Source organism: Anguilla rostrata, chromosome 19, assembly GCF_018555375.3.
Source record: "Anguilla rostrata isolate EN2019 chromosome 19, ASM1855537v3, whole genome shotgun sequence".
In the NCBI taxonomy this organism is placed as follows: domain Eukaryota; kingdom Metazoa; phylum Chordata; class Actinopteri; order Anguilliformes; family Anguillidae; genus Anguilla; species Anguilla rostrata.
In genome coordinates, this window is record NC_057951.1 from 8,283,175 (window position 1) to 8,303,165 (window position 19,991).

A 19,991-nucleotide genomic window follows, 5' to 3' on the forward strand; every position below is an offset into this window, starting at 1 on the left:
AGTCATTTCTGTATGTGCACATGCAATAAAAGTCACCCTACTTTAATAGAGCTTAAAGCTTTTATTCTGAAAGAAGTTGAAGGTTTTTCCAGGAACCTCATTTTGAAATGTCTGTATGTCTGATTATGTATAGAATCATAAAAAATAAAAAATAAAAACTCAAGATGTGTCTGTACAGATTAGATACCCATAATGCATTTTGTTTATCATCACCTACCCACGAATGTGATTGCCAGCTATTTTCTGTGTACGCCAACATGTGCAAAAGACAACTTGTAAGTATTACAATAATAATAACTAATTCCACCCATGCACTCCTTCCCACTCCCTTTACACAAAGATGGGCGTACTGACAATCACACCAAGATACTTAAATTTAGATATACGTTTACTGTTCTTTGGTACAATTTACGTATGGGGTGTAACTTCATACACAAAACTGAGGTAAACCAGTGGGATGTTTGTGTGCCCGTGTGTACCTCAGTCCTGGTTTTCGAATGGCTGGTTATGGAGTGGAAATGCTGCCTGCGCTTCTTTGATAAGGGTGCTGCTGAATTTAAAATGGCTACATGAATAACTGATTGAAAGACTGAATGCATGACTATGAATAAAAAGTTAATGAGTGTGTAGGCCCAATCAAAAGTGTGTGTTCCAGAAGCCTCAATTTCCCATCAATCATCACATGGCATTTCCAAAGAAGCCAATCACATTACACAGGATGTTTAACCGTCCCAACCAATCACGACAGCTCTCGACGTCCAAATGTAAGCACTCATTCACCAGTTCCATTTCTAGGGCACATCTAGGGCCAGAGTGTCTCCTCTGTACATCACACCCCACTGTACAGTGTGAGTTCATCTGTCCTGTAGGAGCAGCCAGAGTGTCTCCTCTGTACATTCACAGTGTACTGAGGTACTGTGCCATGGTGCAACCGAGTTACACTCAGTCAACACAAGTCTTTTATGAAGCCTTGGCATGAAACAGTAATGAGACACTGTTCAGGTCACTCTTGGAATTCAGCTGGTACATCAGTATGCTGCGCTCCTCACAGACGGCTGAGGCTGACTGGTCCTTATGGAGAGGTTGGGGGGTATCTTGGTGGTGCTGTATGAGGCTGGCTCCATCGCCACAGTGACAGAGCCCCAATGGCCTCTTGTCCTCTTTGTGGTGGCGGAAGACTCAGACCAGTGAGGACTTCCAACTGGTCACGTGCAGCCGTGGTGAATCCACTCATCAGGGCACTGTGAAAACACACAAACACAACACACACAGGTCAGCACCACTCCACTGAAACATGCTTCTGCAGGACCCACTTTGAGAATAGGTCCTAAAACTACATGGATACTGGATGTGTATTATGGGCACGTTTGTAACATTACATTGCATTACATTTATCTGGCAGACGCTTTTTTATCAAAAGCGACGTACAGTAAGTGCATAACATATTTCCTGCCACACTCTCAACTCCAGTACCTTCATATGGATAAACTGTCATTAAAAATAAATCGAGCGATAAAAGGGACTTGGACTCATCCAGCCCTAACTTGAATCGGAATGTTTCCTCTCTTTTCCCTCGCGCGTGTCTGTAGTCCTCCAACTGTACATTTAAAAAATTTGACTGGTCAACTGAACTTTCTTACCCGCGTCTTGCACGGCTTTGCCGTTTTCCAAGAAAACAGTCAATTGCACGCATGGTATTGTTTTTGTGGACAAACGCACAGCGCAGTACAGTTTGATCAATTCAAAGTACTCCCGAAAGTAAAAACACCCACATTACGTGTTTATTTTCTAGACATAAAAAGCGCACAGATTTCCCTCTTTTACCCTCTGCTTCACTGACAAGTATGTTGTTTGCGAAGTGGAAGTTACCTTTTTAATCACTCGATCTGTCTTCTCCGATCAGTTTGTTTGTTTTGGTTTCTGCGACTTTATCAGTCCAGTACAGAGCAGTTCCAGTCGATCCATGCGTGGCGTGAAGATCAGGAATCCAAAGTCTCGGCGGTCGGGCAACGCAGATGAAGATCAGGCTCACATTCAACTTTGAAACCTGTCTCCAGAGAGAAATTCATGCACATCAGATTGCTTATTTAATAAAAATGATCGAAGCGCCTGATAACCTTCTGTGAGAACGTCGGAATTCGTTTTCAACACACTAGATATCTAAACCGGACCTGCTTGTAAGTTGTGATACACATGGGTCTGACGCATGCGTACGTTGATGTTTACCTTCTTCCGGCCTATGTCCGCGTTAGCTAAATAGGCTTTGATTACAGCTGGGCCAACTTTATCAACACCACAGTTCGCGAGCAACGTGAGCTTGGCGAAAAGCATCCCCGTAGAATTATTCTTGAACTGGCTAAAATATGTAATTGCATGGTTTTATCTTCCATGCAATTGCATATGTCAATAAGATGCCACGCTGTGACAAAACGTATTAATGCACACGGTGTCATTTTTTTTGCCAAGCTTTCCGTTTAAGCGGGCAAAATGACAGCTCTTGAAAAAGGCATTCTGTCGTTTCTCTGAACATTCATTTTAAGTATCTACATAGCTTTTTCACTCGTTTTTGCTTGCACATGTGTGAAGTATATCGCTATTTACAACAAAGGTTAGTTACTGAATAAAAGTGTCGTGCACAACAATTGAAAAGCATGTATGTATATTTTACAAATGTGTAAGCAATGACTCTAGGTCATATTTAGTTGTTGAAGTGAAACTGAATGTTTTAGTTTGTTGTTAAAAGTTAGACTGGAAAAGGATAACATTTTACTAACCTGGAATTTTATTTCTCTTCTGCACCCAAGCTGAAAATGAATCACAAAATACAATAAAACTTTCAGTTGATGTGAGAATTACTGGATGTTTTCAGACTTCTGCTGCTTTACCCCACAACTCTCCAGCTGTGCTTTCAAAATCACTTCAGTCTACAAGAATATTCACGCAAGAAGTGAACTGTCAACAACATCTTTATTTTTGGTGTCCCGTAGTTCCAAAGCACAGCGGACTCCTGTCCAACGCATTGTCGGTAACAATGATTTTAAAAAGAAAACGCACATTTTACTTTGTGAAGAAAGAAGAAGAAAAAAAAAAAACAATAAATGTGTTGGCTTTATTATCGCTGGTATTCAGGAATAAGTTCCAAAGCACAGCAGAGTCCCGTGTCTGATGTATTTTCAGTAATAATAATTTCTAAAAGGACACATACATTATAGGCTACATTGTGAGAAAAGAAATGTGTTGGCTTTATTGACTAACTCAGACAGAGACACAGATATATCAGCACGTAATGGCTGTCCTCCATCACTCAGGTGTGTGCTGTGCATTGTTGGACGGTTGGAGATGATGAGAATAGAAGTTCTGTATAAATGTAATCCATTATTAAATCCATTATCCACCATGATTAAAAAGGTTGAAGCCTGAATGTTGAGCTGGTGCGTATCTCTTACTGTAACCTGGGCTGCTGTGCAACTTACCGAGACAAAGCAGAGAAGACAGGAAGGACTGAATTTACTCTGAGTGAAAGTGAAGCAGATGAGCTTCAGAGTTCCAGATCCGTGCTTTCAGCGAGCAGACGCAGGAAAGGGTCAACACGGAGAAAAACGAGGTCACCCACCCGCCACACTTCTCACACGCCAGACATCCTCCACACTCAACGCGGCGTCCCGATTTGGACCAATCATGAGCGTTGTATGCTGCACGACAGCCCGGAGCAGAGCTGCCCAGCCCTGCACTGGCATCGCGGTGGCTTGCGCAGGCGCTGCGGTTGGTAGAAGATGAGACCACAGATACCCGAGAGAAGCCAGAAGGAAGATGGGAATCGAACACAGAAGCATTGCAAAGGCTGTACTAAAGCAGTCCTCGTGCGCTCTGTGGTCTACTGTTGTAGCACGCGGTCTTGTTTCGCTCCCCACTGTTTGGCTAGCTCGTTCTTTAAGCAACCCAAGTGACAGGTCTAACAGATGGGATATTATATATTGTGTTGGTTTAGTTAAAGCGTGTACTTTAGCAGCTCCAACAGCATTTATATTGCTGGCATCCAGGAATCGGTTCCAAAGCACAGCAGGGTCTTACATCTGATGTATTTTCAGTAATAATGATTTTTTTATTTTTTTAAATAAAGGATAAACACATTATACATTGTGAGAAGGAAAAAAAATGTGTTGGCTTTATTGAGGAATACAGGTGGAGACAGAAAAAACAGAAAATAACTGTCCACCATCACTCAGGTGTGTCGTGCACTGATGGTGGATGGAGATCACGAGACATGGGTCGCACGATAATACACAAAATGTCCTTCTGGTAAGTCCTGTGCATATGCATATTCTGATGCATTTCCCTAACTGCATTTCTGTATCATGACCCAATTAAAAAAAATAATAATAATGATAATTCTGTTAGACAAGGAAAATTGGTCTCTATCTAAAAGAAAACCACCTGCATAAAATATTGGACAAATACATTCATGTTGTGGAGATTATGAACAAAATGTGTTATGGGTAATTTATTGTCATATACAGGGAGTACTTTCAGAAAATTTTGTTCTGATTATGAATGTATACTCTTTACTCATCTGTTTCTAACCCAATGCAATATGTTAATTTATGAGACTAACACACATTTTGTATTAGTTTTTATTCATTTGCATTGAAATATATTCACAGAACATATAAGTGAGAGTTGAAATATATTATGTAACATACATAGATTGTTTCATTAGGAAACACAGAGTCATCCTAAATATCACATACAATGTATGCTTTAAGGAAGGGAGTATGTTTAATCTGAGTCAAAGATTTTACATTGTTCAATGGAAATCAGTAGCATTATTAATTTTCAACAAAAGGTCAAATACTTTTTTTTGTTTTTGTTTACAAAAGACAGTAGATCCACCACATGAAACATTTAACAAATCACATTAAGCAATAAAGGGAAAGAGATTCCTTCTTTTTCTTTTCTTTGGTATCGGTTGGTCGGCCAGTATTTTTTTATTTTTTTATTTTTAAGACAAACTATGTTCTGATACACTCTGAGACAAATCATTTAATGCCTTTGTGCTTACTCTAGCCTTCAGGCTGTCCTGAGCGATAGATTAAAAAAAAAAAAAAATGTTACTTCGAAAGAAAAAGACAGCCAGCTACAGTTACAGCCAGCGCACCACAGTTCTGAATGTGCGAGGGGGCGTAGAGGCGTCAAAGACCAGAAACTTAAAGGGCACCAGGATCACTTTCTGTGTTCAAAAAAAAAAAAAAAACGAAGATGGATGTATACATGGAATATAAGATAAATAACAGCAAGGTGGGGGAAAATATTAAGCAAAAACCAAGATGAAGCAACCATTTCTGCAGACTGAAGAGGGAGAGACAACTCTAACACCGGACTGCGGTCCCTGGTGTTAGAGTTGGATCAGATTTCGGAGTGCTTTACAAGCCACTGCCAGAGTTTGCACCTCTTAAGGACCAACAGCATTAAACTTGCCGTTTGAGTTCTGAAGTTCCCCTCTTCCACTCTTCCTTTTTAATTATAAAATACACTCCAAATAAATGTTCAAATACTCGACATGCCAAACCTAAGTTACACCAAGATTGGCATTAATGGTGCCTGGTGTTAGTAGAAAAATTCCTATGGGGTTTATTTGACATAAGCAGAGTTAAGTGCCCACAAACACATGAAAACCACAGGGGAGTGGGATGAATACTGACCAATGCAACTCTGTCCAGGCCTCCAAAACAAAACAGTGTCATAGTAACAACGCTCATAGTCTCAGTAGCATCTTATTTAAAAAGAGTAATGCACTTTAAACAACAGATCAAGAAGTAGATTACATATTATTCTAGTGCTTTCCAGTGATTAATCACTTGATATGTAGGCAAAATAGATACTTTTTGGAGAATACAATATGATTACACCAAGATATAACTCCATAAGGAAAATATATAAATATATATTTCTATAATGCAGATTCATTTTCACTGTATATGCGATCTGAAAGTGTTCATTACAATGCTTACATATAATTTGTACTTTTGTTGGAAAAAATATATTTCAGTTTGTGTATTAAGCTTATTAGACTGACAAATGTACACATATGGTTATCATACACTGCATATTCCATACACATTAAATGGGCCATATTTACAAAATTTACAAAATGGCCTTGCACCACCTGAATACAGGATAATGATAAAAAGATATTGGAGTAACACATTTTATATTTATGTCTCTGTTAAAAAATATATATTATTTCAGTTTTAGTGTAGTGTCTGTTATGGAGACATAGCATCACTGCATCATCTGCTCTGGAGTTATTTTTAGTGCCATCTTGTCATATCCACAACGCACAAATGCCCCCAAAGCCAGCCATTCTAAAAGCAGCAGGTCGTCAGAAATTCAGGCAAATATCTAAAATATCCTTCTTAGTACACAGAAGCTGCGTGGGCCAACAGAAAACATGCACCAACACTGAAATAATATTGTGAGAAATCTAGAAATTTTTAACTATCCCTTTATGCATTGCCTTCTTTATTTGCATTTTAGAAAAGTGCTGTAAATGGTAATACATATGCTACGAAATCCTTTACTGATACAGCCAAACTGCATCATCCAGAAAATAAATGTGGTTTGATTGACACATGCTTCATTCACACAGTTTAGGCACACACATTGTATGCTACATATAATTTGAATGCTAAATGATCTCCTTTTCCATAAATATATAAATGCCTTCGGTGGGGGGGGAGCACAGACATAAATTAACACTTCTGTCCACATCTCCTTCAGTCAGAAGTTATATTAACAATTCCAGCCACAGAGACACCCAGTCAGCAATGTCTGAGATGGAAGAAAAGTAATTTGATTGCAAACACGCAAAGTGCCCATGACTTCTTTGTTAAGCGGTTCAAGGCTTAAAGCCACACAGGAGTCATTCAGAAGGAGGATTGAATGTATGGCACTAGTTCTAAATTTTAGGCGGGAAAATACATTCAGGATTCCTATAAAACCAGAAACAACAAACCCAGGACTCCCTCCCTAGCATCTACCCAGCACAGCTAATGTGTTTGCTCAATTAAACGTGTACTCCTGATACGACTGTTCTTCCCTCAGTGATGTCCCAGCAGCCTTTTGGGAACTGGTCTCAAAGAGGATTCTCCTGGTGATTTCCAGAACCTCGGTTCCAGTTTGGATTAATAATAGTTTTTTTTTTATTTTTTTTACAAATCCACGTGGGAGAAATTTAATGGACTGATTCCTTTGACGCGCTTAAATAAAAGTCTGCACTTTTTTTCTTAAATACACCAGCGACTGGAAGTTTGCGCTTCAGCAAGGATTTGACGACAGAGGTTCCAAAAGGAATGTGCAAATGATTTTACAGCTTGTCTGTTAAAATCCACAAAATATGAGCCCGTGGATGAAAATAAAAAGGAACGTATACATAAATATGACATGCAAATATATACAATAGTCTGTTACATTTAAATAGTTTTTATAAACCTCTTAATACTGCTGAGAAATAACATCCTCAAACACGATAAAAAAAAAAAATGAATTGCCGTGTATTCCCATTGAGTTTTACGTGAGAGAGCTGCAGTAGAAACGGAGTCATTTTCGCCGGCAGCAGAGTAGAAATCCTCGTTAGCTTCATTAGCGTCTGGTGTACACCATATCTGAAGAGGAGAATAAAACGTAAAGTAAGCGTTATTGTAGTTGAATTCCCCAAAATGGTCATTAAGAGTTTGTGTCTAATTATATTAGCAAATGTGTACAGGTAGTGAACAGAGAAATGGGGACACAAAATAGTTTCCTAAGCTAAGGGTTCTGTTGGGTCCATAATGGCGTGGGAAGCATTTGAGTAGCATACATTGGGTACACTCATGCCCTTGTAAGGCCAGGTCAATGACAGCTGTTACAAAATGGCACTAATTGTCTTCACCCAACTAAAGCATTTCTATCCTTTTAGAGAAGGGTGTTTCACCCGATTAATACATTTCTGTCCTTTAGGGAAGGGTGTTTTTAGGGTCATTAAGTGACTTAAATTGGTGTTTCCATTTATTAGGTCACTTCAAGCTTTATTGTCAATAATTAATAAATTCTCCATCGATTGAAAAAAGCTTTTTGTGAAGTAATACCACGGTGGAAGTATAACTGTGGCAATGATGGATTGCCACTAAAACTTGTGGCATCAACAATACGTAGATTTTTTTTTTTTTGTAAACATGACTTCATCAATCATGCATGTACTCTATAATGCACGCATTAAGTGTAATGGATGCTCTTTGCTGAAATGCGGACCGGGTCCCACAGGTCATTCGGCGATGGGCTGAGTGCAGTGGTTTCGGAGCCCAGAGCACGCACCTCTGTGGTAGTCGGGGTTGACGTTCTCGTAGATGGGGTACAGGGGGTTCTCCTGCTCGCTGCGAAGCTTCCTGGCCCTCAGGACGTCCCGCACGCACTGGTGCAGGTACGTGTACTGGCACTGCGTGGGGAAGAGGGGCACCGTGTTAAGGCCTAGCACTCCCGCACATCCCCCACACTCACCCCTCCATCTTCACTCCTTCATCCTCACTAATTCACTCTTTATCAAACAGGGACACCGTGTTAAGGCCTAGCACTCCCGCACATCCCCCACACTCACCCTTCCATCTTCACTCCTTCACCTTCACTCATTCACTGTTTATCAAACACGCGCCTGCTTGTTTAATATAACCAGACTGTAGCGCTGATGCCTGTAGGGTCCCACACTCTGAAGTGAAAGGCGTGGCATCCATTCATTCACACTGTGAATCATTCACGCAGTGCGTCTGTGAATCATTCACGCGGTGCGTCTGTGAATCATTCACGCGGTGCTCTGTGAATCATTCACGCAGTGTGTCTGTGAATCATTCCGCGGCGGTTTCCGCTGTGATGGAATCACACGGGCTTGAATGGGGGTGCGATGCTTCACCCAGACGTGCGCTTTGACGTTTACAGATTCTGAAAGTGACACTTTAATATCGCCTCATAAATAACATCTGAACCGCGGCAGCGGACTCTCCAATCTGCTTTCTGTCAGCGGCACTATTATGGGATGCTGAAACACCATGGCTGGGAAACAAGAACTGAAAGGCAGTGAACAGAGTGTGGACTGGAAACCTGTAACGGAGAGTGTCGCGGACGGAAACACGTTGGAACTGAGAATGTTGGCGAACGTAAACGCGGGAGAACGTTGGCGAAACGCTGTGAGAACGTCGGCGTGCGGCGGCGGCCGCTCACCTCGGTCTGCACCATGTGGGAGCGGTGGAGCCGCAGGTCGAAGACGGCGCCGTAGATGTCCACCGTGTCCTTGGCGTCCAGCTGCTGCAGGACCCGGTCCAGAGCAATGAAGGTGCCCGTTCGCCCGACCCCAGCACTGCGGGAGAGAGAGAGAGAGAGAGAGGGAGGGAGAGAGAGAGAGAGAGAGGGAAGGAGAGAGAGAGAGGGACACCGCTTAGAATCACGCGCCTCTCACGTCCGACACACGTGCACCGCAAAGCTAACGAGAACGTCACCAGGCCAACCGAACCGAAACACTTCCTGTGTAGTTACTAACGGAACAGAAACAGAAACAGAAGAGACGGGGGTCTTGAAATCCTAGACCAGCGTTTAGTCAGGCTGCACGTCTGAATCTGTGCGACAGGTCAATGCCCTAATTGGCCAATTTAATTCAATTACCGCTGAATGAAGTCGCACTACGTTATTTATCAGGTGTTCTCGTCCAGTGAAAGAGAACATTGGGTCTGCCACAGACCCAGTTACCAAGTTACCAAAGCTCTACTGAGTAACACAGATGAATGTAATAATATAATGCTAATGCAGGGTAATCATCTTTGCTGAAACCTTGCACTTCAACACTTTTTACGCCGCTTTTGAAGCCATTTTCCGTTTTTTTTCCTTTCATCACCACCATTAGGAGGCGTCCTACACGGAAAAGTAACAGTGCAGTAATTCACTGTCATCCAGGCACGGCGCATCACAGATCTCCTGTGACCTATTTTAAGCACCATCGCAATCTGCCGTCAGTAAAAGGACAGGAGACACAGACATTTCTTATCCTCTGAAGACATCTTTTTTTCCCCAAAGAAAGAGGAAGAGGAGGAGGCGAGGGATGACATTTAGGGTGACCTCGGGAGTCAGAGGACGGGGCACGGCCTGAGGAGGGAGAGAGCTGGGGGGGGGGGGGGAGCTGCAGGCGTCGACGCACCCCTGCTCCTAAAACAACGCTGTGTGGCCTGCAGCGGTGCGCGTTTCCCATAATGCTCAGCGCAGAACTCACTGGGCAAAGTGGGGGAAATGCGGGGGGGGGGAGGGGGGGCTGGAAGCTGAAAGGCTCCCCAGCTTTAAGTGGCTTTAAGTACTGAGTGCCTCCTCACTACCGTGTGAGAGCCTGAGGAATGGGGGGGGGGCGTTCTAGGGGGTGTTTGCACGAGGGGGGTGTCCATGAGGAGCGGACACAGTAGAAATCTAATATAAAGAGAGTAAAATCATAAAGAAATCAGTGGGGTGGTAAATCCAATAATCCAACAAATGTGGGAGGGAGGGAGGGTGGGGGGTTATAGCTTTTGGATATGAAACTTTGGATATGAGGTGTTTAAATATTTATGCTCATCTGTGAAGGGCTGGTCATCTCTATCTCTCTCTCTCTCTCTCTCTCTCTCAGAAAGGCACACAAACCAACACACAAATACACGTGCAAACACACACACACAGGCCGGTTGAAGGGACACAGTGCGCGTGTGTGTGTGTGCGCGTGTGTGTGCGCGTGTACACGTGCGCACAAGTGTTAGAATGAGTGCCAGCCAGAATTAAACGAAACAAAAATCGACAAAACGAAACCAAAACATAAATAAATGAGCCATTATATTTGCACAGGCGGCAGAGTCCAGCCTACCTGCAGTGCACCACGGTGGCTCCAGACCCGGGGGTCCTGTTGATGTAGTCCCGCACCGTCCGCACGAACTGGATCAGCGACTGCGTGGTCTCCGGCACCCCGTGGTCCGGCCACACCGTGTAGTGGAACTGACGCACCACCTTGGAGTAGTTCAGCTGGTACTCCTGCAGGGGGCGATGTGATCGGCTTTGTGAAACCCTCCCCCTCGGTTCTCTCACCGATACACAGCACTGCTGCCAATCAGACGGCTTTTTCACTGGTCTACATTACGCAGCGATCAAGCTGGGGTCACTTTCCCCACACGCTACAGCAGACGAGTGCCTGGCACTGTCGTATCGTGACTGCTACATTTCGCCCACGCGTCCACACTCACGCTGAAGATCTTGAACTCTCGTATGGTCCACTCCGGCAGCTCCGACTCGGACAGCATTTGGACGATGAGGTCACCGTAGTACAGTGGGTCCTGGTCGAAAGGCCAGTAGTGATCGCACTTCACCTGAACGAGACAAAAGACACACACGCACACACACACTTGGTCAGACAGCGGCTGGTTTCTTACTTACAGACAGAGAGAGACAGAGCGACCCTCCAGCACATTGTCTCCTGTTTTCTGCTGACCTTTCCCTCCCTGGCGAGCGTTTGAGACGAGAGCTGCCTCGGGGAGAGTGGTGTGGGGGCCATAAGGCCGAGAAAGGCCCCCCCCCCCCTTCCCACTTGCCCCCTACACCCACCTCCCTGCCCCCTCCCTCCCTCCCTCCCTCCGTCCCCCAGTCTGTCTGTCCGTCTGTTGGCTCACCCGGCCTTTTTCCAGGCACTGCGTCACCATGACGATGTTGTGGACGTTCTGCTCCCACACCATCTTCCAGAAGTCGTCCTTGGTGCCCGGCAGGGGCCCCTGGGTGGCGATGTACTCCCGCCGGAAGCTGTTGCCCTGAAACGGCGGAAAGAGAGAGAGAGAGTGAGAGAGAGAGAGAGAGAGAAAGAGAGATGCCGTCCATTCCCTCGCCAAAAGCCCAAACTGTTCTGAACACAGGAGCAGGGGCAGCCTGAGTTTTAACAGCTCTTTAATAAACGTTTGAGCTCAATGCCTTTGGCAGGACCACAACCAAAAATGGGCATGTTCCTGTGTGAACCTGCTCCGACCGCTTTGGTCCACAGGGATTGATGGGCTTTCATTTATTAATGAGACTAAACGCAGTGACGCTCTCCAGCTGTGGGCCTTTGGAAGGCCCAAGCCTTAAGCCTCTGTGTACCCCTGCCAGTCACTGCAGTCCATCGCTAGGATTAGACTGAACGCCATCGTTAAGGACAGAAGGAGGGTTCTGCTAATGTGCTCAGTGCCACACGCCAGGCTCCTGGCTACCTAGGACTGCCCATCTGTCTCCACTGCCTGCACACCGTCCAATTACAACTGCGGACAGACACAACACCCTCCAGACCTGGCTGAATCCTGAGCTGTGATTGGTCCACCACTAGCCCCTCCACTTCTAAGCTTTTTTCTCTTCACTATCACAAGCAGATGCTCAAGTCTGTAAGAGAGGCTATTCCACCACCACATCTACAATATTTATTTTTAAGTCTGTTGCAGCGATAGCTTTCATTTGTCATAATCCTGTTGGCGTAAGCGAAGGATTCGGGTTACTCTTTGTGCTGTTGACACACACAAAAAAAAGCTACCATCTTAACTTGCTTTCTCACGGCCGCCATTTTGTTTTGTGCTACAAACTCTCTTGGTTGCAAAAGCATTGATGAGTGAAACTACACTAAATATGAGCCGAGCGACTGCTTGAATAATAAACAATGTCAGGTAAACAAAATAAGCGGCGAAAGACATCAATGTCACTTCAGTACTGAAAATAAATAAATTACCAAAAATGTCAACCTACCGGGACGTAGCTGGCATTGATGTAGTCAGCACACGGGTCATCGTCCACGTGGGACAGCTTCACTCTGGTCGAGTCGTCTAGACGGGAGAGAGAGAGACGGGGGGGGTCAGCGAATCATGAGCGTCACTCGTGACCGGACGGTTGAGTTTTCGGACAGGCGACCCCCCCCCTCAAGGCGCAGGCGCCCGCGCACGGAGCCAGAATGGCCGACGGTGACGGTTTCTCGCTTCCTCAGACGACCGGGCTAGACCTCAGCGACTCGTCTAAGACACGCCAAGAACGCAAACGTGGCGTCAAAAAAACGGACTGATGATATTCTGGGGAAGGAGAGTTCGCTGGCATTCTTAAAAGCGTCCATCGGAGACGTCAGCGGCGTAAGCCTGCCAAACTTGTCAAAGTAAATCTACAAAAATTGCCGCGTCGGACGATCTGGAGCAACGGTGTGTAAAACTGGGGATCGATCATTAAAGATGGAGGTGTATCCACCACCCGTACGGCCGCCCAAAATTCCACAAATCACAATCTGCCAGACAAATATAATTAAAAGCCTAAAGCCTCCCTCTGGAGACGGCTGCTATTGCCAGGACACGGGCGGTGTGATATTTCCCTGTGAAGATATTCTCGAACGATAACGGCATTCGTCTGCTCTGTCATAAGTGTGGGTGGGCTGCGGAGGGGGGCGGGGGGGGGGCGCGTGAGCTCGCTTATGGCGGCCATACTTCCGATGGGCCGCGCCTCGCGCCTCGCGCCTCGCTTTCCCCTGTCCCGGGGAGGTCGGATAGTTGCCATGACGACGGAGCGTCATTGCGCACACGGGCGGTATGATGTCACTCACAGGGCAGTATGTTGTTGTAGCGGTTCTTGCCCCTGTTTTCGGGGAGGGTGGCGCAGTCGAGGGGCTGATTGCGTCCCACGTCCTTCAGGTCCTGAGAGAAGAGGGGGGCAGAATTTTTTTTTTAGGGTACGGGTGACCCTGACTCAGATGGGGAGGGGGGGTGGGGTCAGAGGCACCACACTCTCAAAAGGACAAGCTATAATCCAACAAACTTTTTGTGTTGCTATTGATAAATTTTGTGTCCAAGTTACGACTTACGTGTTGAAAATGTACAATTTACATGTTACAAGGGGAGACTTGTTAACACAGACTGTGTTGAAAGTAACACAAAATGTGTTGGCCTTAACTAAGGCATGGAGATTAGTTAAAAAAATAGACACAGTGGTTTTCAGAGTTCAGGTTGCGTGCATTTACCTCGTACTCCTCAGAAAGGAGGTAGTTGGAGTCGGCCTGGAGTTTGGTGAGGTGGTTCTCAAAGTTAGAGATTTTGATAGGGCTGAGAATGTGAAGAAGAAAAATGGTTTTCTTTAAAAATGACACCAGTACATCAGAGACGGACAAATCACAAAAACATTCTTTGAAATGAATTCTTTTGAGGTGGTAAAAGGAAGTAGAAGATGTACCTTGAAATGCGTCGATTGCTGAAATAGAAGAGATTTGCAGTTAGGTGACATTTTTCCCCATCAAGGCCATTTTGCTAATGCTAATACTTTCTCAAGCCTTCATCTCCCGCTCACACTCGGCTATCTGTCTCAGTTCAAATCCTGACTTCATTGCATCTGCACTGAATTGAGTGTCTCCATGGTAAAAAAAAAAAAAAAAGCCTTTGTTGATTATGGACTGTGAAATTAAACATCACTAAAGTTACATGACAACATGAATTCATTGAAGAATGCTTCAGAGCATAAGCAACTCATCTTAACAGAGTAGCAGAACCGAGGTGAATGTGAATTTGAGTCCAGCACATAAAGAATTTCTGAACTGATCCAACCTGTCCATCAGAAGATGACAGGTGGCGGGCGTGAGCTCTTAACCCTTTGAAGAGTAGGTTTTTTATAATGTTTTTTTTTTTTTCAGTGTTCCAGAACTCCACTGCCTTCAGCTACCAGCAGCGACTGTGACATCAGCATTAGAATGTTCAGTTAAGATCATTCTAATCACACTAATCTGAAGGGTTAAGCCCCTCCTCTCTGCCTCTCGGGTGATTATGTCTGTTAAAGCCTCTCGCACACCGGGATTATTTGCAGGGGTTGAAAAGCGACTCTTCCTCCGTCGCAGCGATTAGTGCCCCGGTTTTATCACCCACGGCAACAAACTGGAGCGAGGCCGCAGAGATCGGTCTGAACCCATGGGCAACACGAGGCGGATGAACTTCCTGTGTGTAAACAAGGCTAAGCCCCATAATCCCCTGCGTTAAAACATTCCAGTGAAGCTGCTCATTAGGTGATGCGATCTAACATTGGGGGGGGGGCGGGGGGACAGGACGGGGGACGGGGGGCAGGCTGACGGCTTCATGATTTTCACTTCCAAAACCCACCTGGTTTAATGTGATCTCAATGTGCACTAACGATCACAAAGACACACCAGTACCAGAAACTAGCACCACTCAGATTCCGTGCATCTTCTAAGGACCGTTTGGCAATTTGTCACTAACAAGAGCACCTAAGCCGGTTCTTCGCAAATGCCATCGCTATGGCAACGGGGATTCTGGGCAGGAGCCCCTCACCTCCTGACGCCCATGTGCATCCCCGAGGACGGCCGCTCCCGCCGCACGCTCATCCTGACCACCGGCCGCTCCTGGACGCTCCTGCGGAGAGCCAATCAGAGAGGGCGATCAGCACCGCGGCGCACAGAGAGAGAGCCCCGGCGGCGGCGCTCGCCTCAGAGAACGTTCCGGAAGCTTCTCTCTCTTTCTTTCCATCAACCCTTCAACCCTTGTGCGCCGCACCCCACTGCAGAAGTGTGCGGTGAACGTGCCGAACTCCATGCAGTTCTGAGCTGGGCAGTGCTATGCTACTGTTACTAGCCAGCCTGAGCTAAGCTGAGAAGGTTAAAGGAAGTAATACAGCTAGACTACATTCATATTTAACTCAATGATATATAAATATAGAAAATAAATATGACAAATACAGATAAAAGAAAAATGAAATGGGATGTCGTGTGACTGTAACAGCTAGTATTTAATGTTTACCATAGCAGAATGAATCACATCACATCCAGTTATCAGAATTTAAAATGGAAGGGCTGATGGTAAAATGGCTCAGAGTTTCCCGGTGTGTTTCTCAGTTGTGCACCTGGGTGCAGTTAAATGGGGTGTGTTTAAGTGCCCTGAGGCTGCAGCGGCGCCCCCCAGAGGGTGCGGCGGGTATCGATCGGCAGTGGAAGTGCATGGGCGTGTCCGGGGGGGGGGGGCGGCGGGGGCACTCACACTTTGCGGACCTTCTGCCTGCAGATCAGCAGGACGGTGACCCCCATCATCACCAGGATGAGGAACATTCCGGCGCTGATGCCCTCGATGACCCCGCCGAGGGGCTCTGTAAAAAGCGCGGGGGGGGGGGGGGGGGGGGAAGCAGGTGAACCGCCATCGCGGCACTGCGTCCTCCACCGACCGCTAAAAAACGGCTGCTGTGGAGCCCACTGAATTATGTGGTCAGAGAGTGCCCATAAATGTGCCTGAGTGCTTCTGCCTTAAAAAAACCACCCCGGTGGAGCGCAAGGATAAAACCCGCATCCCACTTATATCAGTCGTTAATTTTAATGCCGTTAGTGTTTATTGTGCTTCCTGTTGCTAACGGCGCATCAGGGCTTCCATGAGTCACGCTCCACAGCGGAGCTGCACAATCCAGAAAGTTCCAAAAAGTTCCAAAAGTAAAAGTCCCCCCCCCAGCAAAAGTTCCAGTCATCCGCATTTGCTAATTAGCACAACACTTCAGCCAGGTGGTGGAACTAATCAGTGAAATCAGCTGGCTGAGTTCACGGGTGGAGCGAACACAGGGCAGGACTTTTACTCTCTGACCCCTTGCACATTCCACACTGCAAAAACCAATGAATAAGTCAAACTTAACAAGTGTTTTTAGTCTTACATTTAGACTTAAAAATCTATTTATTTTATTATTTATCTATTTATTACAAAATGTATTTCTGCTAAATAAGACAAAAAACTATGTGAGACTCATTTCAAGATTTGCCAATGGGGCAAAGCAGTTTCACTTGTCAAGCAACAAGTAACTTAAAATAAGGTAATATTAGATATTTGAAATCTCATTACAGGATTAAACACTTGTTAAAACAGACATTTTCTTAGCAGTGGAGCGCAGGCAGAGTGACAGGTGAGAGTCGGAGTTGCTAGGGGGAAGCTGAGACTCACCTGCTTCTGTCACCAGCGGGAGAGACAGGTAGGTGTCCGTGAACAGCGGCTCGGGGAACTCCTGCTCCTCGTCGAACAGCTGGGTGAACGCGCGGATGCTGAGCCTGGAACGAGGAGGGGAAGAGCCCTGATGATGCTGCGCGGTCCTCAGAGCCAATGGCCAAACACACTGGCTTCCCAATCATACCAGCCATTAGACCCATTAGTTAGGAAGGGCAACTTCCTCCATGGCCCAATTATTAGGACCTCCTCCTATGCTGAACCTGACCACCATCGCATAAGGTTCCTACAACATGGCGGTGGGCAATCCCAGTCCTGGGGGGCTGGTGTGTATGCAGGTTTCTCTTTCCGCTAATTACCCTGGCTAAGGGAGCTAACTGGGCTGTGCTCACCGACACAGGTTCACTCATAGATTAGATCATGCTAAATGTTTCACGCAGGAAACACAGGATCGGTCTTCGGCTGTCATGCACGCGCTTATCAAGCTGAAACATCAGACGGCGCAAATGTCAGGGCTGATTAAATAATCAAGGCCAGGAGTTGGCATGGAAACCAGAAACAGACACAGCCCTCGCTGCCCACTTTTACTATAACGTGACCTGCAGTCCTACAGCCTCTGGCTCAGTGTGGATGTGATTTGCCACGTGGAGACGGTACCCTAACTAACTCTCTACATGACCACATTATTAGAACCTCCTCCTGCACTGAGCCCAACCATCACATACGGTCCCCATGTGCGACCCGTGGCTCAGTGTGAATGTGATGCACAGCGGCACGTTGAGACGGTACCCTAACTAACTCTCTACATGACCACATTATTAGAACCTCCTCCTGCACTGAGCCCAAGCATCACATACGGTCCCCATGTACAACCCGTGGCTCAGTGTGGATATGATTTGCCACGTGGAGACAGTACCCTAACTAACTCTCTACATGACCACATCATTAGAAACTCCTCCTGCACTGAGCCCAACCATCACATACGGTCCCCATGTATACGGACCCGTGGCTCAGTGTGAGTGTGATGCAGAGTGGCACGTGGAGACAGTACCTCACTAACTCTCTACATGGCCACATTATTAGAACCTCCTCCTGCACTGAGCCCAAGCATCACATACAGTCCCCGCGTACGACCCGCGGCTCAGTGTGAGTGTGAGTCACAGTGGCACGTTGAGACGGTACCCTAACTAACTCTCCACATCATTAGAACCTCCTCCTGCACTGAACCCAAGCATCACATACAGTCCCCATGTATACGGACCCGTGGCTCAGTGTGAGTGTGATGCACAGTAGCACATTGAGACAGTACCCTAACTAACTCTCTACATGACCACATCATTAGAACCTCCTCCTGCACTGAGCCCAAGCATCACATACGGTCCCCATGTGCGACCCGTGGCTCAGTGTGGATATGATTTGCCACGTGGAGACAGTACCCTAACTAACTCTCTACATGACCACATCATTAGAACCTCCTCCTGCACTGAGCCCAAGCATCACATACGGTCCCCATGTGCGACCCGTGGCTCAGTGTGGATATGATTTGCCACGTGGAGACAGTACCCTAACTAACTCTCTACATGACCACATCATTAGAACCTCCTCCTGCACTGAGCCCAAGCATCACATACGGTCCCCATGTATACAGACCCGTGGCTCAGTGTGAGTGTGATGCACAGCGGCACGTTGGGACGGTACCCTAACTAACTCTCTACATGACCACATTATGGAGGACGGAGTGTGGCACAGTGGGTAAGGAACTGCGCTCGTAACCGAAAGGTCGCAGCTTCGAATCCCGGGTAAGGACACTGCCGTTGTACCCTTGAGCAAGGTACTTAACCTGCGTTGCTTCAGTATATATCCAGCTGTATAAATGGATACAATGTAAAGTGCTATGTAAAAAGTTGTGTAAGTCGCTCTGGATAAGAGCGTCTGCTAAATGCCTATAATGTAATTATTAGAACCTCCTCCTGCACTGAGCCCAAGCATCACATGCGGTCCCCATGTATACGGACCCGCGGCTCAGTGTGAGTGTGAGTCACAGTGGCACGTTGGGACGGTACCCTAACTAACTCTCTACATGACCACATTATTAGAACCTCCTCCTGCACTGAGCCCAAGCATCACATACGGTCCCCATGTGCGACCCGCGGCTCAGTGTGAGTGTGAGTCACAGTGGCACGTTGAGACGGTACCTGTACGCGGTCTTGGCTTTGAGGGGCCCGTCGCAGAAGGGGCCCCCGCTCTGCTCGGGCCCCTGGTCGCAGGGTCCCCCGAGGCTGTCCGTTTCGGCGCCCAGGTCGATCTCGAACCCCTGGTCGTCGCCGTTGGGCCCCTCCGCGCAGCGGCTGGGGAAGTAGCTGGTCTGGTAGGCCTTGACCGAGCCGTTGAGCCTGTACTCCTGGTAGGAGGGCAGCGGGTGGCGCTGTTCCGGCTGCAGGTCCTCCACGTCTGCGGTCGTGCGACAGTTAGCCCAGTTAGCCCGCTTCAAAAGCGCGCACGGCCCCGAATGGAACTGACTGACACAAACCTGGTGACCTTTGAACTTTACCGTGCAACACACAGGAGAACACATAGCACAGTACCTGGCAAGCAACTCCATAAAAATCTCAAATATGAAAATGGCATTTTATCAGTAAGCTCAATATTGCTGCAACCCAGTAAAATATTTGGCGGTAAATAAAAAGTTTTGGAGTTGAATTAACACTGGACATTTTACTGTGAAAGACTTGGGCGGAGGGCGTGTTAAGAATTGAGGCTCACGGCTGTTCGCTGAGCCAGGGCGTGTGGGGGGGTTGGGGGGGGGGTGACGGGGACGTACCGTCGGACTCCGCCACGATGACGGTGAAGAACTTGACGGCCCCGTTGACGTCGCTGAACCAGCTGCAGTTGAACCTGAAGGAGATGGTGGACTTGGTGATGCGGGCGGTCTTGTCGCTGACCCGGGTGCTCAGCGGCGGGAGAGGGGGGCCTGGAGGGGAAAAGACGAGGGGCGTCAGCCAA

The 19,991-nt window shown here is 46.6% G+C and overlaps 1 protein-coding gene and 1 long non-coding RNA gene across 6 annotated transcripts in view; both read right to left on the reverse strand.

The window, feature by feature from the left end:
- Positions 1 to 370: 370 nt before the first annotated feature.
- LOC135245566 (uncharacterized) lies at positions 371 to 2,215 on the reverse strand. The gene is made up of 2 exons (XR_010327302.1): positions 1,870 to 2,215; positions 371 to 1,241 (listed from the first exon to the last, which is right to left on the reverse strand). It is a non-coding gene; the product is annotated as an uncharacterized LOC135245566 (long non-coding RNA).
- A 2,402-nt stretch (positions 2,216 to 4,617) lies between these two features.
- Positions 4,618 to 19,991, reverse strand: part of ptprb (protein tyrosine phosphatase receptor type b) — a 49,390-nt gene continuing 34,016 nt past the window's right edge. For all 5 annotated transcript variants that reach the window (XM_064318676.1, XM_064318675.1, XM_064318674.1 and 2 more), the window contains 15 exons: positions 19,810 to 19,959; positions 19,184 to 19,439; positions 16,989 to 17,092; positions 16,050 to 16,155; positions 15,348 to 15,428; positions 14,245 to 14,262; positions 14,036 to 14,117; positions 13,622 to 13,712; positions 12,787 to 12,863; positions 11,697 to 11,831; positions 11,274 to 11,396; positions 10,901 to 11,064; positions 9,247 to 9,382; positions 8,350 to 8,470; positions 4,618 to 7,661 (listed from right to left, as the gene is read on the reverse strand). In XM_064318676.1, coding sequence (XP_064174746.1) covers positions 7,639 to 7,661; positions 8,350 to 8,470; positions 9,247 to 9,382; positions 10,901 to 11,064; positions 11,274 to 11,396; positions 11,697 to 11,831; positions 12,787 to 12,863; positions 13,622 to 13,712; positions 14,036 to 14,117; positions 14,245 to 14,262; positions 15,348 to 15,428; positions 16,050 to 16,155; positions 16,989 to 17,092; positions 19,184 to 19,439; positions 19,810 to 19,959 — 1,667 coding nt within the window. In that variant the 3' untranslated portion in view covers positions 4,618 to 7,638. The remainder of the gene's footprint in view (positions 7,662 to 8,349; positions 8,471 to 9,246; positions 9,383 to 10,900; positions 11,065 to 11,273; positions 11,397 to 11,696; positions 11,832 to 12,786; positions 12,864 to 13,621; positions 13,713 to 14,035; positions 14,118 to 14,244; positions 14,263 to 15,347; positions 15,429 to 16,049; positions 16,156 to 16,988; positions 17,093 to 19,183; positions 19,440 to 19,809; positions 19,960 to 19,991) is intronic.